At 40.7% G+C, this 25,495-nt stretch overlaps 1 protein-coding gene across 1 annotated transcript in view; it reads right to left on the bottom strand.

Annotated features, from left to right (window-relative positions):
* LOC128646014 (zinc finger protein 391-like) overlaps positions 1–25,495 on the bottom strand; it is a 95,396-nt gene that overhangs the window by 32,604 nt on the left and 37,297 nt on the right. The window contains exon 8 of the mRNA XM_053699404.1: positions 6,298–6,390. Coding sequence (XP_053555379.1) covers positions 6,298–6,390 — 93 coding nt within the window. The remainder of the gene's footprint in view (positions 1–6,297; positions 6,391–25,495) is intronic.

Genomic DNA, 25,495 nt, shown 5'->3' with positions numbered 1-25,495 from the left:
GATCATCTACAAAACATTTATGCAAAGAAAAAATGAGTGTATAATGTCCCTTTAAGCCTTTCTAAGTTAGTATGGGTTTTCTGGTATTCAAGGGTTTTAATTTTCTGCGTGATGTCAGATATCTGTTCGTTTAATGTAGTAGAATAGGAAACATGTAATTGTTCTTTCAAAGATCTGAGTTGGCATGTTAGAGTGGCAAGGGATGCTCCTTGTGCTTTACATATCTGTGAAGCCTTTTTGATTAAGTTGCCCCTTAGGAATGTCTTAAGTAAGGGCCCATAATGTCTCTGCTGAGGTATATGGAGTGTCATTAAGCTCTAGAAATTCAGAGATGATGTCTTGTGTTTCCAATTTGTGAATAGGGTTGGTGACCAACCAATCCTTGCGGCACCATGTAGGTGGGAGCGAGTTATTTAGATGTGGGCCTATGGAGATTAAAAGGGATTCATGATCCGACCAGGAAACTGTGGAGATACTTGCGTAGGATATGTTATCTAGTGCGTGAGAGCTCATGAAGAGGAAATCTATTCGGGTATAGGATTTATGAGGGAAGGAATAGAAAGTGAAGTCTTTATCTGCGGGGTGTAAGGCTCTCCATACATCATATAGGTCATATTGACAGAAGAGTTTCTGAAAAGCATCAGATAGAGAGTGAGCAGATCTCTCTGCAGTGGAGATATTTGGACCGAGTCTATCAATTGTTGTATCCCAGATTAGATTTAAGTCACCGCCAAAGATTAGTTCTCCCTGTTTTACTGCCGACACTGACTCCAGGAGTTTCCTAAGAAACTTAATTTGTTTGGAATTCGGGGCATAGACATTTACTAAAGTGATTAATTTGTAATTTAATCTGCAAATTAGGATGATGAAATGTGCCTGGGGATCACATTCTATGTAAATTGGGTCATATTTAAGGCTGGCGTTAATTAGTGTGGCTACTCCTCTGGATCTGGACTCATAAGGGGCTTCTATCATTACCGGAAATTTCTTAAAAGTTTGAGAGACATCTGTGTGAGGAAGCCAATGGGTTTCTTGAATAAATGCAACATCTACTTGGTTGTGCTGAAGGAGGTTTATCAAAAGGTTACACTTTGCAGGGGAGTTAAGGCCTTGGGTATTGAGCGTCATTACGCGTAGCTCCGTCATGATAAAAAAAGGGGGGGGGAAAGGGGGAGGAGGGGTTTGGGTCTTGGTCCTCTGAAGCTGGGTCAGAAATAAGTTAGTCGAGCAGCCACCTTTAAGAAGATTGAGCTAGAGTGGGTGGGAAAGTAGTGTATCTACGAGTTCGAGTGATACAGGAGGTTGATTGGTATGCTTAAATGTCTCAGGGGGGAGGTGTTCAGTGGACAAGAGCCGCTTGTAGGTTATAGGGGGTAATATGGGGGGGTAAGGAGCGTCTGGTAATGTAAGAGTAAAACATGTGCAAGAGTGCACTAAAGATTTATCAGAAAAGTGGTCCGAGCACTGTGGGTGACTGACAAAGTGTCAGGGGTAAGGGGCCTATATAAAGAGTAGGGGAAAGGAGGGGGGTTTTGTGGTTGGTAGGTAGATTCTATCTGGGTTTCATGAAATGAGATAGGATATGTCATTGCATAAAAAAGGAAGAGAGAGACAGTGTGAGTAATAGAAGTGAAGTTGAATATAGAGGGTGCCAATATCGGGGAATGGTCTAACAAGATTTGTTACATTAGTATTAACAGCGATAAAACAAGTTAACTAAACAATCAAATGCATAACATACTAAGGAACACATAACATTTGAGTAAAATAAGGTATATCAAAAGATATAAGTCTGTAAATAACTATTCAATGAATGAGTAGAGTAGAATCATAGTTGGTGTAGTATTAGTCTAACTAGAAATTTGTTTGGCGTGTAGGTAAGGGGATGAATTGGCTTGTAATAGATAGAAGATCTATATGTCTTATGCGTGAGTGAGACCGTATATAATAGTATTGATGTCACTGGAAGTATAGAGGTCATAGAGAGTATCTCTATGTGGGATGTTTATGTTGAATTGGTTTCTAATAGAGATACGTGTGAATGAATATGAGGTATGAGTTAATGACATATATCATCAGCACATATCATCCTAGTAGTAGAGTACTGGTCATGGACCTATTACATTCAAGTGTTTCAGTGTGAGCTAATATGGTTAGTGTGCTAAATTATATTTCAAGAGTCAGTAAGAATAAGAAAACTGGAACTAAAGGTTTGGGGTCCATAACATATTAGAGGATAGAACATATGTAATATTAAGACATATTGAGATTGGGAGCTAGGACTCTTGGAATCTAATAACGTCAAATGGTGTGAGGGTGTGGGAGTTGGATATGTAGAGTTGTTAAAAGAAATAATAGAAGTACAAGTTTAAATTCACAATGGTTATCTTATTATGTACCAGTCATATTAATGTTAGTCTAAGTAGACTTAAACAGAGGCTAAGCTAAGAATCAATTTGTATTAATATTAAAGTTAACATTTACTATACTAAAATTAAACATTTTGTAAACAGTTGAACATTTCAAAAAGGATACTTGTCGTCCAGGTTGTGATTCCAAAACCATTTGCTAAGGCAGAGATGAGAGGGCGAGTGTCTCCACCCGGAACCAAGGAGGAGCCACTGTCCTCTGATTTATTGATAGTAAGGTTTTATGGGAAGCGTTGTCCACTGTTATTACAAGTGTCCTATATAGAAAAATAGAACACACAGTTAGGATCCTTCACTTTGGGCAATCTGGTCCCTTTTCTTGGATTAGTGGTTGGGCCTTTTCGGCAATGGGAGCCATTCAGGTGCAGTGGCATTAAGTTCATCAGGATTGTCTGTCAGGCCTTTGTTTTGATCTGAGGGATGATGCAGGCCTAAGGAGAATAGAAGTTTCATGCCTTGGTCTGGCGTGGAAATGGCATAGGAATGTTCTTCGAATTGAAAAAAAGAGTTTGACAGGAAAGCCCCATCTATATTTCACACTATTTTTGTGAAGACACTGAGTGACTTGTTAAAAAGTGCGTCTTTTAGCTAGGGTATGAGAGGAGAGATCTGGGAAAATTTGAATTGTGTGGTACGGATGTTTCACGTTTTTGTTTAGTAATGAGGCCCTGAGTATTTTTTCTTTGAATGTGTAGTAGTGTAGTCTAATTATAACATCTCTCGGGGTATCAGAGTTAGCATTTCTGGGGCGGAGAGCTTGGTGGGCTGTGTCGATTAGGGTTTCTTGATCTTCTTAAGGTCCTAATAGCTCCTTAAATAGGCTCATTAGGAATCCAGGTAGATCCGCCATCCTAATGTCCTCCGGGATACCACGTATCCTGATGTTATTACGGCTTAACCTATCCTCTAGGTCCGCCATTTTGGATTCTAGATCGGAGATCATTTCTGTTAAGGACTGAGTGTAAGAAAGGAGATTAGTGTGATCTACGTGAAGATCCTCATGTTTCCTTTCCAGGGCTTAGGTCCATTCTCCGAAAGATGATATATCTCTTTTGAGTTCAGAAACTGTCAGTTTAAGCAGTTGTTTAAGAGATGTGTGATGAGAGTCCATTTTATCAGACAACACTTTAATGGAGACAAGTATAGAGGAGTGTGCGAGAAGAGATCTGTCTGTGGAGTGACTTTCATCTTTACGTGATCCTTTAATTGAAGGAATCGACTCCCTGGAGCCTTCATCTGACAGATCTTGTTCATAGTGGGTTTTGCTATTAAAGTGATCTGCTAGAGTTCTTTTATGGACATCAGGTTGTTTCTGTTTCCTCTTTTGGGAATGAGCCATAGTGTGAAATGGGAGGTGTCTTCAGGTAGGAATATCACACTAGTGAGTAGAGCAGTAATCTTCCTCTGAAATATATAGGATAGAGAGTATAGGACCGGCACCTCCTGGATGGTAGATTTAGCACATCATTTCTGTTTAGTGATGTGACAAAAAGGGTAACGAAGAAAGATAGGTAGCCCCTTAATAGTAGGTATAAGAAGTCCAATGAGATATAGAGGCTATGCGGCATAGTAGAGAAAAGTTCTGGCCGTATTGCTTGATTGAAAGTCCACAGCAATAAATATATATCTGTCTTTCTTCTGGGGAAGGTGCTCTCTCAGGGCGATATGGCAAAAACGAATGTGGGATATGACCCGTAGGCAAAAAGGGCAGACGGAAAAGGGGGGAGAGAGAACAGGTAGTGTTGAGATTAGATAAATTTAATATGGCAGGCGGGTGGGCTGATGTCAGTTAAGATGACAGCTTAGTTCCTTGATGGAGATATACACTCAGTGAGTGAAGTAGTAAGTTTATATAGTTGTGGAAGGTTTGACTGGTATATTACGCCTGTATGAGTACTTGTCCTGTAGAGTGTGTGGAAGTGACCTACTAAAAGAGAGCTCTTCCAGAATATGAACTGTACAATAACCCCAGAGAATAGCAGGGATGCTCTTCTTTCCCAGGGTCAGGTAATGAGTATCACAGTCTCAACAATTATGAATATCTGGGACACTTTACGTGGGGTTGAATTATCATGAGGAAGGACCCTTAGGTTTTATGGCAGTGTGGGCCAGGTATAAGTAGAGGCCTAAAGTTGGTATATTAAGAGGTGTGAGAGAGTCTGTGGGGCCTATAGAGACATAAGTTGGTAAGGAACACACACTCAACCCTTGTAGATAACTGGTTCACAGGAATCCTGACGTCCAGGAGTGAGAGGTGGCCGAGGATATACTCCGGTGGTTATGAGGAGCAAAGTCCGTGCTGAGCTCCTATGTATTTGCCTGGATGTGTGCACGAGACAATTATGGCCACCTGAGGGGTAGCATGTGATCTGGAGAGTGATGTCCCAATATCCGATCTGTGGTGAGCAGCTTTGTGCGATGTAGGGCCGTAACCGCCCCGGGATAATTTAAGGCCACATGAGCCGCAGCTCAATGTAGTGAGGAGGTGGGCCAGGCAATGTTTCTTTCTCCAATTGGGCCTCTGTAGGGACGGATCGTGACTCCTCATGATATACCGTCTGGATCCGGGTGTCTGCTGGGGAAATTTGGCTGTGTGAGGGTAAGGATCTCAGAGTGACACAGGTCAGAGATTTGGCATCAAACTGGTCTGTTCGTGCCAGCGTTCCTGTATGGTCGATTGTGAGCCTTTCAAACAGATCTCTAGTGACCGTAATGATAAGTGGTATTATGGGTGAAGGAAAAGAGGAAACATTGTTGTTATTTTCCCTGCAAATTGTATTAAATAGCCTCGGACCACGGAGTTTACAAGAAGTGCAACTTCTCCATCTTATGGCAAGCTCCGCTAACTGCCTTTGGAAGCAACATCAGCACCAAACTGTGCGTCAGCTTCGTGGAATGGTCAAGCAGCTGTACACAAGCCTCACATTAACATGACAACACCAATTATTGGCTTGTGTGGTGTAAAGCATAATGTGACTAGACTCTGGAGCAGTGGAAAAGATTCTTTAATCTGTCAGTCTGATTAAAGAATCTGTGTGGGCTCCTCAGGCTATAAAATTGTACACACCCTACAACCAAATTCCAATCAGGGATCAGGCCAACAGTGACCAAAACCAACAGCTCTAAACTCTTCCAGTTTAGAGTTGGTACCTTCTTTTTCTGACTGGGTCATATGTTCCTGATTCAACACAAAAATACTAACCATGTGGAAGCACTTCCTGTGCTAGCGCTCAAAACTAGCCCCAAAAGTTTATAAAATGACCAAGGTAGGTTGTCACTTAGTCAAAGGGTGACACTGACTGAAAAATGGGTTGACTCTAATTTGTTAAGACTATCCTCAATTAAAAGAGAGGCATCTACCAAATGCCCAAGGTAGAAAAAGTTATCAAGCAATGTTGCAGGGCACATCAGATTCCTTTGGACCACATATTTATTAGCTCTCACCACTCTCTTTAGCCTTCATAAGGGAAAAACTATTTTATAGTATATTGTCCCTTTAATTCAGCAGCTATTATAAAACCCCTTAATGATTATCCCAGTAACTAGCTTTATGGTACAGCTATCTTTAGCTTCACATACACCAACTGTCTGCATAACCAAGGTGTGCAAGATTACATTTATTATGTAGTGCCTGATCTCAATAACCCAGTTCTCACAAACAAGTTTTATTTTATTTTTTAAACTAAACATAATAAACATTTTACAGGCAATTACATTTATGGCTCACTGTCCCTAGATGATGGATTCAACCACAAAGTTCTTAGATTTTTAAAAAGCTATAAAAATAAATATTACTATAACACTAAAAAAATTCAGATTCAAGAGCGGTGCTTTATATATTTAGTTTATTATTATGCATACAACTCACCTTCACATGGGTCTGGAAGAATTAACACCTTCTGAATTTCATTTTCCTCATCATCCTCAATAACAGATATATATACATCTTCATCAGGAAAGTCTGTGATTATCAAAAGAACACGCATGTGCGGAATCATTTTTTTTATTTTATAACAATTAGAAAACACAATATTATGTTAAATGAGGTGAGCCAGCTTATTCTTTGATTGATTTAGGCAGATGAAATAAGACATAGATAATGAGAGATATGCTACTTTCCTACTAGCTACAGCTTCACCGCTGCCTGGGCACAAGGTATTTTCAGTAAGTAAGGCTGAGTAATCTTAAAAAAAATTTTTTTTAAAAATCTACAAATATGTTAAAAAAAATGTATTAAAATGCTGATAGAGAACTAGGACATATAAAATATAAAGGGTGAGATGATTACGAGTGGCACGTTAACAGTTAGGCGCGAGCGATAAGGGGTTTATCTCGGCTGTTTGTGCCCGTCGGCTTTTTCGCTCATATTACAAGTTGATGCAATCGCTTGAGCACAATTGAAGTTAATGCGTGTTGGCTTAGCGCAACCTCAGAGCTCTGGATAATTGTTCCACAAAACAAAAATGTGTCACAAAACACATCAAAAATACATTAGAAAGTACAGTTACACTCATAATAGCACTATCTAAGGCAGAGCTTTCCAAACTTTTCATGTTGGTGACACACTTTTTAGACCTACATCATTTCGCGACACAGTAATTAATTCAGTTGTACTAGCAAAAAGGAGGTTAAACTAACTTGTTTTAAAATATACGGACACATACATAAATTATGTAATAATAATATGTATTTACAAGTAACAGTATGTATGTGCAAGAATTAAAAAAAAGTTTAACGCCAATAGCTACTTACTATTTTAATGGGATGTATGAGATTGATGGGATGAACACAATTTCTGAATATTTGGTGGAATATTTGATAAAGACACTCGCATTTCATCATCAAGCATTTTTAAGCTTCCACTTCTTATTCATATATCAAGAGCAGGAAAACAATGCACTACTGGGAGCTAGCTGCAAAAAAAACCCTCTGACTTCAGCTCAGCGTTTAAGCTGCCGCCCTCAGACCTCCGTGAGCCCTACTGACTACTGCCCGCGCTGCAAACACACTGCTATCCCACTCACTGACTACACGTGCAGTCACAAGCCAATTAAGGAGACTACACGTGCAGTCAGGAGCCAATGTCCCGCCAAAGCCGCCAATGGGAATAGTTTCAGTTCCCACTGAGCTGCGCCAATTGGTTAAGAATCTGTGACCCACTAGGTATCAATCATGTGTCAACCATGTGATATGCGTAGCAGGCAGGCGGAAAGTCAGAAACCAAAAAAAAATGTTTTAAAAAAAATTAAATTTAAAAAAAATTGTGCTGAAGCAGGGACACACCTACACACTGCTGCCGACACACTAGTGTGTCCCGACACACAGTTTGGAAAGCACTGATCTAAGGTAACAAAAAAGTATTGCACACAAAAGTTATAAGGGCTCAAAGATATGAGGTCTCAGGAAAAACATAAATTATGCTTACATGATCATTTAATTTGAATCTGTATGGGAAGAGTCCACAGGTGCATTCCTTACATGTGGGAAATACTGAACCTGGCCAGCAGGAGGAGGCTAAGACACCCTAGTCAAAGGCTTAAATACCTCCCCCACTTCCTCATAACCCCAGTCATTCTGCCGAGGGAACAAGGAACAGTAGGAGAAATATCAGGGTGAAAATGGTGCCAGAAGAAAAAAATTTAAATTTAGGGCCACCCATCGGAGAACACAGGCGGAAGATGTGGACTCTTCCCATACAGATGGAAATTAAATTATCAGGTAAGCATAATTTATGTTTTCCATCTTAATATGGGAAGAGTCCACAGCTGCATTCCTTACTTGTGGGAAACATATACCCAAGCTCTAGAGTACACAGAATGCTAACGGGAGGGAAAAAAAAGAGAGGCGGACCCTAATCTGAGGGCACCACAGCCTGCAAAACCTGTCTCCCTAAGGCTGCTTCAGCAGAAGCAAAAACATCAAACTTGTAAAATTTTGGAAAAAGTATGTAAGAAGAACCAGGTAACAGCCTTACAAATCTGATCCATAGAGGCCTCATTTTTGAAGGCCCAAGAGGAAACCACTGCTCTCGTAGAATGAGCCATAATCCTCAGAGGAGGCTTATGTTCCGCCGTTTCTATGCTAAACGGATGACACTCCTCAGACAAAAAGATAAGGAAGAGGCGAACTTCAAGGCACAAACCACATCGAGAAATACGTTGTAAACGTTCCTTCGACGAAGAAGGATTAGGACATAAGAAAGGAACCACGATCTCTTGATTAATGTTGTGAATTGACACAGCCTTAGGAAGAAAACCTAACTTGGCTCGTAGAATAGCCTTATCGGCATGAAAAGCCAGATAAGGAGGGACGCATTGCAAGGCAGCAATCACAGATACTCTGCACACAAAAGCAATAACCAGTAGAAAAGGAACCTTCCAAGACAACAATTTAATGTCTACTTCTTGCATAGGCTCCACGGAGCCCATTGCAAAACCTTAAGGACAAGATTTAAACTCCAAGGAGGAGCCTTAGATCTAAACACAGGTCAGATTCCAGCAAAGCCTAGGAGCTCTGCAAACCTCTTGTGCAGTAACACAGACAGGGCCGAAAACTGTCCCTTCAGGGGAATTGCAGAAAAGCCCTTCTCCAGTTCATCCTGGAGAACAGAATAAGTGATAGATGCGACAAGCAACCAGCTTACGAGCTTGAATGAGAGTAAAAATAACTCTCTCAGAAAACCCTCTCTTGGCTAGGACTAAGCGTTCAATCTTCACGCAGTCAGCCTCAGAGAATCTAGACATTGATGAACAATGAAACCTTGGTCAGCAGATCCCTGCGACAAGGTAACTTCCACGGAGGAGATGATGACATCCCCACTAGATCCACGAACCATATCCTTCGCGGCCAAGACGGAGCAGTCAGTATCACTGACGCCTGCTTGAATCGAGCCACTATACTAGGAAGTAGTGGTAACGGTTGGAAAGGATAAATTAGATTGAACCTCAGGATCCCTGTACCTCGACCCCTATCTGGGTAGCTTGGTATTGAGACGTTATAAGATCTTCCTCTTGTAAATCTCTGCAAACACTCGGGATGGAGAGACCATTCTCCTGGATGAAAGGATTGGCTGCTGAGGAAATCCGCTTCCCAGTTTTCCACACCTGGAATGTGGATCGCTGACAGCGAACAAATTTGTCTCTCCCCCAGAATTCGAGATACTTCCCTCAAAACTAGGGAGCTTCTAGTTCCCCCTTGATGGTTGATGTAAGCCACCGAGGATATATTGTTTGATTGGAATCTGATTAACTGGGATGAACTCAGCAGAGGCCAAGCCTTAAGAGCATTGTATATTGCCCGAAGTTCCAAAATGAGATCAGGAGGGAGCTTTACCTCCTGAGACCAGAGGCCCTGTGCCTTCCTGGCACCCCAAACAGCTCCCCATTCTCGCAACCGTATTAACAATCACCCAGGATGGTCTTGAGATGGACGTCCCTCAGGACAAGTGATCCGGACAAGACCACCAAGAGAGCGATTCTCCCGAATGGTTGTCTATAAAAATCTGTTGAGACAGATCCGAATTATCGCCGTTCCACTAGTTCAGCATGCGCAGTTGCAACAGTCTGAGGTGAAACCTGGCAAAGGAAAAGATGTCCAAGCTGGACACCATGAGACCAATCACCTCCATACACCGAGCCACAGATGGCCTTAAGGAGATCTGGAGGGCAAGACATGTTGAAGCTAGCTTGCAACATCTCTGGTCTGTTAGAAATATTCTCATGTCTATGGAGACTACTATAGTACCCGAGAATTCTACCCTGGTATTTGATACAAGAGAACTCTCTCTAGATTATCTGCCATCCATGGGATATAAGAAGACAGAGAAGATATTCTGAATGGTCCACTCTTCGAAAAATTTCTTTAGCTAGACCAAACATAAGGGCAATAAACTGGAAGTGCTGGTCCAGGAATGCAAACCTTAGGAACTGGAAGTGGTCCCTGAGGATTGGTACAAGAACGGAGCATCCTTCAGATCTATCGTGGTCATGAACTACCCCTCTCAAGTGAGGGGAAGAATGGACCTTATTGTCTCCATCTTAAATGAGGGAACATTTAATAACCTGCTTAAGCACTTTAGGTCCAGAATCGGACGGAAAGTTCCCTCCTTCTTAGGGACCACGAAAAGGTTTGAATAGTATCCCAAACCTCTAACTGCGATAGGCACCAGGACAATAACTCCTAGAGGACAGATCCCATACACACCCCAGAAAGGCTTCCCTCCTTTCTGGTCAGGAAGACAGGAGGAATCTGCCCTTGGGTGGCTGAGACTTAAAACCTATCTTGTAACCCTGAACTATGACCTCCAGGACCCATGGATCCTGCACGTTCCTGAACCAAGCGACTGAAAAGAGCAACATATTGCCCCCTACACGATCCAGAAGAGGACCAAAGACCGCCCATTCATGCCGACGTAGACTCGGCGGGCTTCTTGCTCTGCTTGCATTTATACCAGGACTGAGACGGCTTCCAAGAGCTCTTGGTTTGCTCTGGCTTAGCGGAGGACTGCAGACATGGGGTTTTTTTAGAACGAAAAAGATTAGTTCATATACTCTTGCGGTAGGAGGGCACCCTTGCCCCCTGTGACCATGGAGATAATTGAATCCAGGCCTGGACCAGACAAAATCATTTCCTTTAAAGAGAGGGAAGAAGTCTAGACTTACAAGTCATATCCGCAGACCATGACTTCAGCCAGAGCCAGGCGGGCCTGAACAGAAAAAGCAGAAGTGATAGCATTCAAGCGAATAAACTGCCTAATAGCAGCACAGATAAAAGAATTAACAACCGTCAAGGCCGTAAATCTTTTCCGAGTAACGTCGAGGGGATCCTCCACACCGATCAATCCTATAAGGAGTCACACCAGAAGGTAGTTTCTCCAGTAACCACGCAACAGCCGCCGCCGTTTGAAACAAATATCCCGTATGTTGAAACATCTTTCTTAACAGAGTTTGCATCTTTTATCCATGGGCTCTTGAAACGAAAATCTATCCTCAAGCGGGATAGTAGTATGTTTAGCAAGGTTGAAGATAACGCCATCCCATTTAGGGATGGAACCTCACAACTCCATTGAGAGTCCAGGACCGGGGACAATTTGTTAAAGGGAGAAGAGGGAAAAAAGGAATCCAATCCTGTCCAATTCATTCTTAATAATGTTCGCCATCTAACAGGAGCAGGGAAGGATAAGGTACCACCCTGTCTTCAAACTCTATCCAATTTAGGAATTAAAGGGTCATCAGGAAATTTGGCCTCTGGAACCTCTGAATGCGCCAAAAACTTCTCTTAGAAGAAAGCGCAAATTCCTAAACTAAAGTCTGGTTCCTCCGCAGCCGGAGGTTTAGAGGCAGCAGACTCTGACCAGAATGTTCATACTCTGAAGTCTCAGAAAGAACTTCACCCTCGGATAACCCTCAGTTAAATCCAATAAATTATCTGATGTACTCTGGGAAGGAGTGCAATATGTAACCTTTCGCTTGTGCTTAGCAGGGCGAGGTAAAGCATTAAAGGCCGTAGACACCGCAATCTGTACTGCGCAGTAACGTCTGATGAAAAAAGACACCCTCCAGATGGAGGATCAGCAATGCTAAGGGAAAACTGCATGTGTATAGATATAAGAATGTAGGGTACGCACCTCACTGGACGACAACTCTTCAGAGATGGACGGCTCTGTGGTATCAAACATGTTTGATATTATCACATTATCAAGGCATATGGAACATAATTGAGAGGGCGGAACTAAGGCCTCCTCTCCATATAAACAGGAATTACTCATTAGGAATAGAGGGAGTACTCTCTAAAGTAACAGAATCCTCCATCGCTAGTGCAATAACCGGAGAACTAGAGATATAAAACATCTTATTTTATTCAAAAAAACGGCACCCTTATACCCCAATGGCTGGGGCACTCACCACTTCCTATGACCCAGACAATACAGAGATTTAAAACTCCTCCCTGATAGACACTCGGTCAGGAAAAAGGGAATGAATCACATGGTGCACAATTGCAGGACCGTCTCTGCTATGAGAAAGCGCGCCAAGCTTGTAAACTGCATGGCTCTCAAAGTGAAAGTGAAACCTGTATATTCCATAACAGCCTAAAAGCCCATAACATCTCACACATAAAGCAGCATAAAATTAAATAAACATATAAGATTATTCCCCCCTGTTCAATAATCCCCCTACGGAGATATTAACCCTTGATTCTATACAGCTAAAAGAAGTCACACTGTGACCCTGTCTTCTTGCGTAATCATATATGTATAAAAAATGAAACGATCTTACCAGAATCTACGCCGTGGAACAGAAACACGGCCCTTCAAGTGTGACAGATAGTAGCATCGCTTCTGACATGGACTTGAGTGAAGAAAGCAGGCAGCGAAACTCGTCAACGCTGATTGTCTATGGAGCTGTTAATATGAGTCGGGATGGTTTCGCTGAAAGACTCCCCCTGCATCTCCGGACTCTAACTTTCATCAATGCTCTCACTGAGAGGCTGACAGGAGTACTAAAATCTCCAGTCCCATCTCGAAGAGTACTACCCTCCATAAGGAACTACTCCGAAATCTTCTAACACTTCTCTGCTAACCTCCTGTGACGAAAGGTAAAGAATGACCGGGGTTATGAGGAAGAGGCGGAGGTATTTAAGCCTTTGGCTGGGGTGTCTTTGCCTCCTCCTGGTGGCCAGGTTCAGTATTTCCCACAAGTAAGGAATGCAGCTGTGGACTCTTCCCATATTAAGATGGAAAAAGGCTGCAACACTGAGATACATACATGCATATGTCTTCATTTGTATATGTATGTATATATATATTTAAGAAAAAGAAAGAAAAACGATGGCACTACTGGTGCTGTGTCCCTTATCAACTGTTCCTCTTCCCTTTGGGAATTATAAGGGAGGAGATGAATATGTAATACACATAGGGACTGAGGTGCTGTACACTTGTAAGAAATTAACTAGAAAACACCAATTGCCTAAGAAATTGAAAGAATGTACTTTATTAGCACTCAACAACACTTAGTAACAAGGCCACATACTTCTGCCATAGGAAAAAAGGCCCAAACAAATGGGGAATTAAAACTTAACATTTATTAATATCGTTCTAAAAAGGATTGGTAAATTAAAAATCACAGTTGGTGATAGTGAAAATGAATTAGTCCCACAGCACAAATTGCCACTGGGACAAATATAGGTACCCCGTAATGGGAGAGTGAAAGTATGTGCTCGGGAGAAGTAAATAAATGACTGAATATCAAGTAGGGGTAAGAATAGGTATATAGTAAACGTATCTGCCAATCCCCTAAATTCTGCCTATGTTGGTAATATAGTAACCAACTAATTATTGTTGTGTGAGTAAATACCTTATGTATTGTTGGGGTTAAATGCTGGTATGTTAAACTCACAAATTAACTCATCTAGATAAAGTAGTTATTATAGGTAGATAACTACCTTGTGTTTAACTTGTTTAAATTATTATCAGTGCCTCTTGTCGTTATTTTTCCAAGGTATGCTGAGTATGGTACTCCTAGTATGTACTAGTATAAATTACTTAAATAAATAATAGCTCTTTTCGGTACACTGGCGTTCAAATATTAAGTTTTACTTGCGTGATGACATCACCCTGGTTGAAGGAACCAGATGAAGCTCAAAGTAAATGTGAATGTGTATAGGGAGGGTATGCCCCTTTAAGATTGATGCGGTAAGTTCCCTCAAATTACTGTATTGGCAGAGTGGTATATATGGTATACAAGTATATTATTGCGTGAGTGAACCCGCTTTGCGTAGAAGTCTGTAGATCTATAATAACTATACTCCAATGGAAATTTTATTATAGTGGGTTAGATTACACTCCAGGTAATGTGCTGTATACATCAGTATGTAACATGAAGCTTAACCATGTCTGTCTCCGTCGCTAAAAGAATTATCAGGCGTAGGGCACTTGTGTAATAGCCTGGGTTGATACTTGGAACCCCCAAGGTTTCAGTTAAATGTTCTAAGCCTTAAATATGTACCAATTGCTAAGATAGTTACTAGTTGGTATAATATAATATTTTTTACGGCTGTAAGTTAAGCTGCTTGTTCAAGCTAAGAAAATGTAACAGTGGTATAGTATTGAACGTAACAGTATAGTATAACAAATAAACTGCCGCTTAATTGTCAAACTGACTTAGGACTAGTATACATATGTGCGGGTCCTCGGTAAGTACCCGAAGATAAACTAGACCCCCGTTTTCATGAGTGACTTGTGATTTCGGTACTACTTGTCAGTTCGTTAATACTCTAAGGGTGCTCCCATACACCTTGGAATTTATTAAAGCACATGAAATAGAGATTATCTGTAAACCATACATGCACACATACTTAGTTTAAATTCTATTTTTCTATATATCAGTCATTCACATATTCACACAGCTGCTATAAGTTTAAAAAGCGAGACACAAAGTCTCAGTATGCCCTGACATGTTTCGCCTTTCGGCTTTGTCAAAGGTGGAGTGCCCGCCATTCTGCTGACCATTTATTGGCTGGCTGCTACAGGGCTCTTCTGAATCTGATCTTTTAATTGGTTCCCACATTCCGGCATTGGATTGGTTCAAGTATCCTCACACCTCCTCTTGGACCAATCCAATGTCGGAATGTGGGAACCAATTAAAAGACCAATTAAATGTTAAGTTTTAATTCCCCATTTGTTTGGGCCTTTTTTCCTATGGCAGAAGTATGTGGCCTTGTTACTAAGTGCTGTTGAGTGCTAATAAAGTACATTCTTTCAATTGCTTAGGCAATTGGTGTTTTCTATGTATATATATATACAGGGAGTGCAGAATTATTAGGCAAGTTGTTTTTTTGAGGATTAATTTTATTATTGAACAACCATGTTCTCAATGAACCCAAAAAACTAATTAATATCAAAGCTGAATAGTTTTGGAAGTAGTTTTTAGTTTGTTTTTAGTTATAGCTATTTTAGGGGGATATTTGTGTGTGCAGGTGACTATTACTGTGCATAATTATTAGGCAACTTAACAAAAAACAAATATATACCCATTTCAATTATTTATTTTTACCAGTGAAACCAATATAACATCTCAACATTCACAAATATACATTTCTGACATTCAAAAATATACATTTCTGACATTCAAAAACAAAACAAAAACAAATCAGTGACCAATATAGCCACCTTTCTTTGCAAGGACACTCAAAAGCCTGCCATCCATGGATTCTGTCAGTGTTTTGATCTGTTCACCATCAACATTGCGTGCAGCAGCAACCCTCCTTCCCTCCTTGTAAATCTCACATTTGATGATGGACCACAGGTTCTCAATGGGGTTCAGATCAGGTGAACAAGGAGGCCATGTCATTAGATTTTCTTCTTTTATACCCTTTCTTGCCAGCCACGCTGTGGAGTATTTGGACGCGTGTGATGGAGCATTGTCCTGCATGAAAATCATGTTTTTCTTGAAGGATGCAGACTTCTTCCTGTACCACTGCTTGAAGAAGGTGTCTTCCAGAAACTGGCAGTAGGACTGGGAGTTGAGCTTGACTCCATCCTCAACCCGAAAAGGCCCCACAAGCTCATCTTTGATGATACCAGCCCAAACCAGTACTCCACCTCCACCTTGCTGGCGTCTGAGTCGGACTGGAGCTCTCTGCCCTTTACCAATCCAGCCACGGGCCCATCCATCTGGCCCATCAAGACTCACTCTCATTTCATCAGTCCATAAAACCTTAGAAAAATCAGTCTTGAGATATTTCTTGGCCCAGTCTTGACGTTTCAGCTTGTGTGTCTTGTTCAGTGGTGGTCGTCTTTCAGCCTTTCTTACCTTGGCCATGTCTCTGAGTATTGCACACCTTGTGCTTTTGGGCACTCCAGTGATGTTGCAGCTCTGAAATATGGCCAAACTGTGGCAAGTGGCATCTTGGCAGCTGCACGCTTGACTTTTCTCAGTTCATGGGCAGTTATTTTGCGCCTTGGTTTTTCCACACGCTTCTTGCGACCCTGTTGACTATTTTGAATGAAACGCTTGATTGTTCGATGATCACGCTTCAGAAGCTTTGCAATTTTAAGAGTGCTGCATCCCTCTGCAAGATATCTCACTATTTTTGACTTTTCTGAGCCTGTCAAGTCCTTCTTTTGACCCATTTTGCCAAAGGAAAGGAAGTTGCCTAATAATTATGCACACCTGATATAGGGTGTTGATGTCATTAGACCACACCCCTTCTCATTACAGAGATGCACATCACCTAATATGCTTAATTGGTAGTAGGCTTTCGAGCCTATACAGCTTGGAGTAAGACAACATGCATAAAGAGGATGATGTGGTCAAAATACTCATTTGCCTTATAATTCTGCACTCCCTGTATATATATATATATATATATATATATGCTTATATGTGTGCACATATATATTTATATGTGTATATATGTATTTACAGACACCTTATGTTGGAAGGAAGTCACTCACAGCGTCTTCTCCTTAAAATACAAAGTATTTATTAACGTTTTGGGGTTTCCCCCATTTTCAAAACAAGTACTTAACAGTAAAAAGCTTACCACCTTATACCCCCGCAATCCTAACACCAATGCAGCGTCCATGGCCGCTTCCCGGAAGTTGCCAGGCGTAACGTGACCCTTACGTCACGTCCGTCATCATGGCAACCGGACGCTCAGTCGGGATTCGTTGCGTGCTGTGCTAAAAACATAAACAGTGTTGTCAGTCATCATAGACCCTGTGTAAGCATGAGGCTAAGGATAGGAAACATCAGCCATATGAATAGCAACGGGGCTTACTAAATAACTTGGTAGTTAATACATCATATGGTAAGATACAGGCTAATTATTACAACTTCCCTAAGACTAAAAGAACACTTTGGCACTACTAGTGGGGAGGAGACAAAATTCAGGGGTAGGAGCATGTATGACCCCAGCAGCCACAATCCATCTATTAAAACCTTCTCTAGACTACTATGGCAAGAAAGCGAAGAGAGCTGTATTGCTAACAAAGAATACAGGCATAACCTGACTATTAAGGAGAGGAGAGCGCTCAAATCACTGCAAGAGGATACTAAAATCGTCCTGAGAGAAGCTGATAAGGGAGGTGCCGTGGTCCTGCAGGACTATGCCGATTATAAGAGGGAAGTGATGCGACAATTAGGTAATAAAGATACTTACAGTACACTCAGGGGAGACCCAACAAGAAAATTCAAAACGATGTTGGATGAACTGATACAATTGCTACTCAATAACAACTATATAGACAAAAGTACCGGTGAATATAGGACAGTGGAGTTCCCCAGGATACCGGTTTTATACATGTTACCAAAGGTACACAAAAGCTTATCGGAGCCACCTGGAAGGCCGATAGTGTCGGCAATAGGTTCATTGTTCCAACCAATTGCAACGTATGTGGACTATATACTCCAGCCAATAGTACGTAACATACCATCCTTCCTGTTGGACTCAGCATCTATGATCAAACTATTATTACAATTGCCGCTGTTTATTGAGGATGTCTTACTGGTCACAGTAAAAGGATTGCAGCAACAAGAAGGCAACTGGCAAAATATCCCTATATCGGCCCTCCAGTAGAGGCTATCTGTGAGATGTTGAGAATGTGTCTTGAACTCAACTACTTCCGATTTGAACGAGAGTTCTACCTGCAAATGGGGTCAAATATGGCCCCGTCATATGCCAACTTATTTATGGCTGAACTGGAGAATGGGAGCACGGATCTCTTTCAAGATACAAGATACAGCTGTTTAAAAAGGTACATAGATGACCTGTTCCTATTATGGACGGGCACAGAGGAAGAACTATTTTTTTAGTTTGAGGAATTAAACAGGGTACATCCAACTGTCAAATTTAAAATCACCTATGATCGTCACGAAGTGGACTTCTTGGATATAAGGATCATCAATCAAGACAATACCCTCACCATGATCCTCTATAGCCAACCAACTGACAAGAACTCAATCCTATGTGCTTCAAGTTGTCATCCACCTACCCTTTAAAGACATGTCACCACCTAGGATTGGATACCGTAAAGCCAGATTGCTTAGGGACCAACTGATAAAAACGGACCCTAGGGGATGCTATATAAGTGATACCTGGTTGAAAACTAAACCTGGTTGCTTTCTATGCCTGGGATGCACTACCTGTGGGGGTCTTACCACAGGTAAGTACTTTAGTCATCCATACTCCACAAGAAAGTTTAAAATCGAACACAGACTGATCTGCACCACAAAATACATAGTGAATCTCCTACACTGTATATGTGGAATGTTTTACGTGGGCAAGACGGTGGACGACCTAAGAACCAGAATGGCCAACCACTGTTTTGCCATATGGTCTGCTATCGATAAAGGAACATCAGATCAGCCTGTGGCCCGACACTTTGTCGAGGCGGGGCACAAAGTGACAGACCTAAAATACATCATTATTGATCATATTCCCCCACCCCCACGGGGAGATAATAAAGCCAGAACACTCTTACAAAGAGAATCTAGATGGATTTTCAACTTGGGGACCATGACCCCCAGGGGGCTTAATGTCCATCTTGACTGGCACTGTTGCTTATAGATTGTTGTCTTTTCATACTATGTTTTTGAGATTAATGTCAGTCTGAGATTATGCACAGTTCGTATTGCAATACTATCAATGTTACAGTAGAGAAAATAATTTAATACCTATTCCATATTTCGTTCCTTGGTTTATGCTATGTCTCTTTTTTTCTTATATTTTGATTCTTGGTTTATGTTATGTCTCTTATTCTTTGTGAATCTCTGCAGGATGCAATGCCTAGCCGATACTGTATTATGAGACTTTTCTCGTATTACTATGAATTTTATCACAAGATTTTAATTATGATGAGACTTATTACCATGAGTTGTAATAATTAGCCTGCATCTTACCATATGATGTATTAACTACCAAGTTATTTAGTAAGCCCTGTTGCTATTCATATGGCTGATGTTTCCTATCAGTAGCCTCATTTACTAATATGCTTACACAGGGTCTATGATGACTGACAGCACTGTTTATGTTTTTAGCAATGCATGCGATGATCCCGACTGAGCGTCCGGTTGCCATGACGACGGACGTGATGTAAGGGACACGTGACGCCTGGCATCTTCCGGGAAGCAGCCGTGGACGCCACATTGGTGTTAGGATTGCGGGGGTATAAGGTGGTAAGCTTTTTACTGTTATGTTGTGCTTGTTTTGAAAATGAGGGAAACCCCAAAACGTTAATAAATACTTTCGGCTAGATTTAGAGTTTTGCGGCCAAAGGGGTGCGTTAGCTACGCGTGTTTTTTTCCCCCCCGCACCTTTTAAATAACGCTGGTATTGAGAGTTCTCTGAAGGGCTGCGTTAGGCTCCAAAAAGGGAGCGTACAGGCATATTTACCGCCACTTCAACTCTCAATACCAGCGTTGCTTACGGTAGCGGCTAGTTTGAAAAACGTGCTCGTGCACGATTCCCCCATAGGAAACAATGGGGCAGTTTGGGCTGAAAAAAAACCTAACACCTGCAAAAAAGCAGCGTTCAGCTCCTAACGCAGCCCCATTGTTTCCTATGGGGAAACAGTTTCTAAGTCTGCACCTAACACTCTAACATGTACCCCGAGTCTAAACACCCCTAACCTTACACTTATTAACCCCTAATCTGCCGCCCCCTGCATATTATTATTAACCCCTAATCTGCCGCTCCGGACACCGCTGCAACCTACATTATACCTATGTACCCCTAATCTGCTGCCCACAACATTGCCGACCCCTATATTATATTTATTAACCCCTAATCTGCCCCCCCCCCCCAACGTCGCAGCTACCTTACCTACACTTATTAACCCCTAATCTGCTGACCGGACCTCGCCGCCACTATAATAAATGTATTAACCCCTAAACCGCCTCACTCCCGCCTCGCAAACCCTATAATAAATTTTATTAACCCCTAATCTGCCCTCCCTAACATCTGCGACACCTAACTTCAAGTATTAACCCCTAATCTGCCGACCGGACCTCGCCGCTACTCTAATAAATGTATTAACCCCTAAAGCTAAGTCTAACCCTAACCCCAACACCCCCCTAAGTTAAATATAACTTTATTCTAACAAAATAAATTAAATCTTATTAAAAAAAAATAATCCTATTTAAAGCTAAATACTTACCTGTAAAATAAACCCTAATATAGCTACAATATAACTAATAATTACATTGTAGCTATTTTAGGATTTATATTTATTTTACAGGCAACTTTGTATTTATTTTAACCAGGTACAATAGCTATTAAATAGTTATTTACTATTTAATAGCTACCTAGTTAAAATAATTACAAAATTACCTGTAAAATAAATCCTAACCTAAGTTACAATTAATCCTAACACTACACTATCAATAAATTAATTAACTAAACTACCTACAATTACCTACAATTAAATCAACTAAACTAAATTACAAATAAACCAAACACTAAATTACAAAAAATAAAAAAAGATTACAAGAATTTTAAACTAATTACACCTACTCCCCCTAAAAAAATAACAAAGCCCTCCAAAATAAAAAAATGCCCTACCCTAATTTAAAATAAAACGTTAACAGCTCTATTACCTTACCAGCCCTTAAAAGGGCTTTTTGCGGGGCATGCCCCAAAGAAATCAGCTCTTTTGCCTGTAAAAAAAACATACAATACCCCCCCCCCAACATTACAACCCACCACCCACATACCCCTAATCTAACCCACCCAAACCCCCCTTAAAAACCTAACACTAAGCCCCTGAAGATCTTCCTACCTTGTCTTCACCCAGCTGGGTACCATCCGATCCGTCCAGAAGAGGGTCCGAAGTCTTCATCCTATCCGGCCAGAAGAGGTCCTCCAGAGGGTCGGAAGTCTTCATCCAGGCGGCATCTTCTATCTTCTTCCATCCGGAGCGGAGCGAGTCCATCTTGAAGCAGCCGGCGCGGATCCATCCTCTTCTAATGAAGTCCTAACACTGAATGAAGGTTCCTTTAAATGACATCATCCAAGATGGCGTCCCTCGAATTCAGATTGGCTGATAGGATTCTATCAGCCAATCAGAATTAAGGTAGGAAAAATCTGATTGGCTGATTGAATCAGCCAATCAGATTCAAGTTCAATGGATTGGCTGATCCAATCAGCCAATCAGATTGAGCTCGCATTCTATTGGCTGAACGGAACAGCCAATCCGATTGAACTTGAATCTGATTGGCTGATTCAATCCTATCAGCCAATCGGAATTCGAGGGATGCCATCTTGGATGACGTCATTTAAAGGAACCTTCATTCGGTGTTAGGACGTCGTTAGAAGAGGATGGATCCGCGCCAGCTGCTTCAAGATGGACCCGCTCTGCTCCGGATGGAAGAAGATAGAAGATGCCGCCTGGATGAAGACTTCCGACCCTCTGGAGGACCTCTTCTGGCCGGATAGGATGAAGACTTCGGACCCTCTTCTGGACGGATCGGATGGTACCCGGCTGGGTGAAGACAAGGTAGGAAGATCTTCAGGGGCTTAGTGTTAGGTTTTTTTAAGGGGGGTTTGGGTGGGTTAGATTAGGGGTATGTGGGTGGTGGGTTGTAATGTTGGGGGGGGGTATTGTATGTTTTTTTTACGGGCAAAAGAGCTGATTTCTTTGGGGCATGCCCCGCAAAAAGCCCTTTTAAGGGCTGGTAAGGTGATAGAGCTGTTAACTTTTTATTTTAGATTAGGGTAGGGCATTTTTTTTATTTTGGGGGGCTATGTTATTTTTTTAGGGGGCTTAGAGTAGGTGTAATTAGTTTAAAATTCTTGTAATCTTTTTTTATTTTTTGTAATTTAGTGTTTGTTTGTTTTTGTAATTTAGTTTAGTTGATTTAATTGTAGGTAATTGTAGGTAGTTTAGTTAATTAATTTATTGATAGTGTAGTGTTAGGTTTAATTGTAACTTAGGTTAGGATTTATTTTACAGGTAATTTTGTAATTATTTTAACTAGGTAGCTATTAAATAGTAAATAACTATTTAATAGCTATTGTACCTGGTTAAAATAAATACAAAGTTGCCTGTAAAATAAATATAAATCCTAAAATAGCTACAATGTAATTATTAGTTATATTGTAGCTATATTAGGGTTTATTTTACAGGTAAGTATTTAGCTTTAAATAGGATTAATTTTTTTAATAAGATTTAATTTATTTCGTTAGAATAAAATTATATTTAACTTAGGGGGGTGTTAGGGTTAGACTTAGCTTTAGGGGTTAATACATTTATTAGAGTAGCGGCGAGGTCCGGTCGGCAGATTAGGGGTTAATACTTGAAGTTAGGTGTCGCAGATGTTAGGGAGGGCAGATTAGGGGTTAATAAAATTTATTATAGGGTTTGCGAGGCGGGAGTGAGGCGGTTTAGGGGTTAATACATTTATTATAGTGGCGGCGAGGTCTGGTCGGCAGATTAGGGGTCAGTAAGTGTAGGTAAGGAAGCAGCGACGTTTGGGGGGCATATTAGGGGTTAATAAATATTATGTAGGTGTCAGCGATGTTAGGGGCAGCAGATTAGGGGTACATAGGGATAATGTAGGTGGCGGCGGTGTCCGGTCGGCAGATTAGGGGTTAAAAAAATTTATTAGAGTGGCGGCGATGTGGGGGGGCCTCAGTTTAGGGGTACATAGATAGTTTATGGGTGTTAGTGTACTTTAGAGCACAGTAGTTAAGAGCTTTATAAACCGGCGTTAGCCCATAAAGCTCTTAACTCCTGACTTTTTTCTGCGGCTGGAGTCTTATCGGTAGAGGGTCTACCGCTCACTTCAGCCAAGACTCTAAATACCGGTGTTAAGAAGATCCCATTGAAAAGATAGGATACGCAATTGGCGTAAAGGGATCTGCGGTATGGAAAAGTCACGGCTGGAAAGTGAGCGTTAGACCCTTTCCTGGCTGACTCTAAATACCAGCGGGCGGTAAAAAGCAGCGTTAAGAGCCCTTAACGCTGCTTTTGGCGGCTAACGCAGAACTCTAAATCTAGGCGTTTGTATTTTAAGGAAAAGACCCTGTGAGTGACTTCCTTCCAACATAAGGTGTATTTATCGTTGAAGTGCACCAGGGGCAGCAAAGGCTTATTTAGCATGTTTCTTTACCAGGAGTCCTCCTACCACTGCTTATATTATATATATTTATTTATAAATATATATATATGTATCTATTCCTATATATATATATATATATATATATATATATATATATATATTAGCAAAATACTATCATATATATATATATATAGAAATATGTATTTATGAATAAATGGAACATATTCTTCTATGTGAAGAACATTGGAATGTGAAATATTCATATTTTTATGTTGGGTTAGCGCACAAGTAGGGTGTTAAGTTTATTTTATTTATTTTTTTGCTCCATTGACTTCTATGAGGAAATACGTTATCATGCACGCTAAATTTCATAAGTTTGGCTTTTTAAGCGCGCGGGCAAAAAGCTTACTTCTAGCACAGTTAACGCTCGAGTGGGAGCGTTAAATAGCGCCCCACTTGTACCCACAGTGTTTAAGTAAATTTAACGTTTTTGTTCTATTCTATAAACTACTGAGAACATTTCTCCCAAATTACAAATAAAAATATTGTCATTTAGAGCATTTATGTGTAGAAAATGACAACTGGTCAAAATATCAAAAAAGATGCAGTGTCTTGGCATCCTCTCCACCAGTCTTTAATGGTGCTGTTGTGTGACTTTATGCCACAAATTCAAGCAGCTCACCTTTGTTTAATGGCTTGTGACCATCCATCTTCCTTTTGAACACATTCCAGAGGTTTTCAGTGAGGTTCAGGTCCGGAGATTGGGCAGGGTATGACAGGGTCTTGGTCTGGTGGTCCTCCATCCACACCTTATTGACCATGGAGCATTGTGTTGTGTAAAAATGAATATGAACTTGTTTTCCTTGCATTATTTGAGGACTGAAAAAACTGCATCTTTTTTTGTTATTTTGACCAGTTGTCATTTTCTGCAAATAAAAGCTCTAAATGACAATATTTGTATTTGCAATGTTGTCAGTAGTTTATAGTATAAAACTAAATGTTCATTTTACTCAAACACATACCTGTAAAAAGAAAAACCAGAGAAACTGATCATTTTTAGTGGTTTTTAGAGCTGTATATTCCTCCTCCAGGTCTTCTGCTATGCTCGAAAAGCAGCCAACTACACCGGAGGCAATTAGAAACAATGTCACCAATGGACGTTTAATTTTAAAAGGAACATTATAAACACAAAATTATTTTGTTTAACGATTGTACATTGTCTCACGTCCCTAGGTAAAAAAAATATATATATATGTATTCTAGGTTTTATTAAATGCTGAAATAGAGCATGTCATTTTTACATTAGAGATTTAGTTGTTATTTTGTGTTCTAATTTAACAATAACAAAACATAAAAATGCTATACATTGTTTTGTGTATGAATTCAGACTGATTAGCATAGAGCCCAATGTTAGTAATGATCATGTGTTTAACCACTTGAGTGCAAAGGGCCAAAATGTTGTTGTCCTCCAAAGTGGGATCCTCCTTCCGATACAGATCCTGAAGACTCCCAGAACTGCAGCAGGGAAAGGAGGTTACAATGCCCTTCATTTGACATCACCAAATCATCTGCAGCTGGGCTGGAGGGATTTAAAACCCATATATAAGCCCCCAGACCACAAGAGCTCATTTGAAAGAGAACCTCTAAATTGCCCCTGTAAGATGCATGTTAAAGCTGTAAAATTGTCAACAAACTGCAGCAGCACTTAAAGTGCTTTTTACCCTCAATTTTTGTACTAGAGGGACACGTGACCTCTCATTTGAAATGGGAAGATGGAAAAAGATGACATTTGTCCCTTCACAATAAACAGATTATTGTTGCTAACATGTTAAAAATAAAATCTTTTATTTAATTAGATAAAATTCATTATTACACTTTGTCTCTTTAACAGCCCAAAGATGGGTCCTCAAGCAAGAAACTCTGACACCTGCAAACTTTTCAACATTTAGGGGCCGATGTATAAAGCTCAGTATGGAGCTTGATGCCCCTTGTTTCCAGAGAGTCTTCAGG

This window comes from Bombina bombina, chromosome 1 (assembly GCF_027579735.1).
Source record: "Bombina bombina isolate aBomBom1 chromosome 1, aBomBom1.pri, whole genome shotgun sequence".
NCBI lineage: Eukaryota > Metazoa > Chordata > Amphibia > Anura > Bombinatoridae > Bombina > Bombina bombina.
This window is presented reverse-complemented; position numbering and strand designations above follow the sequence as displayed.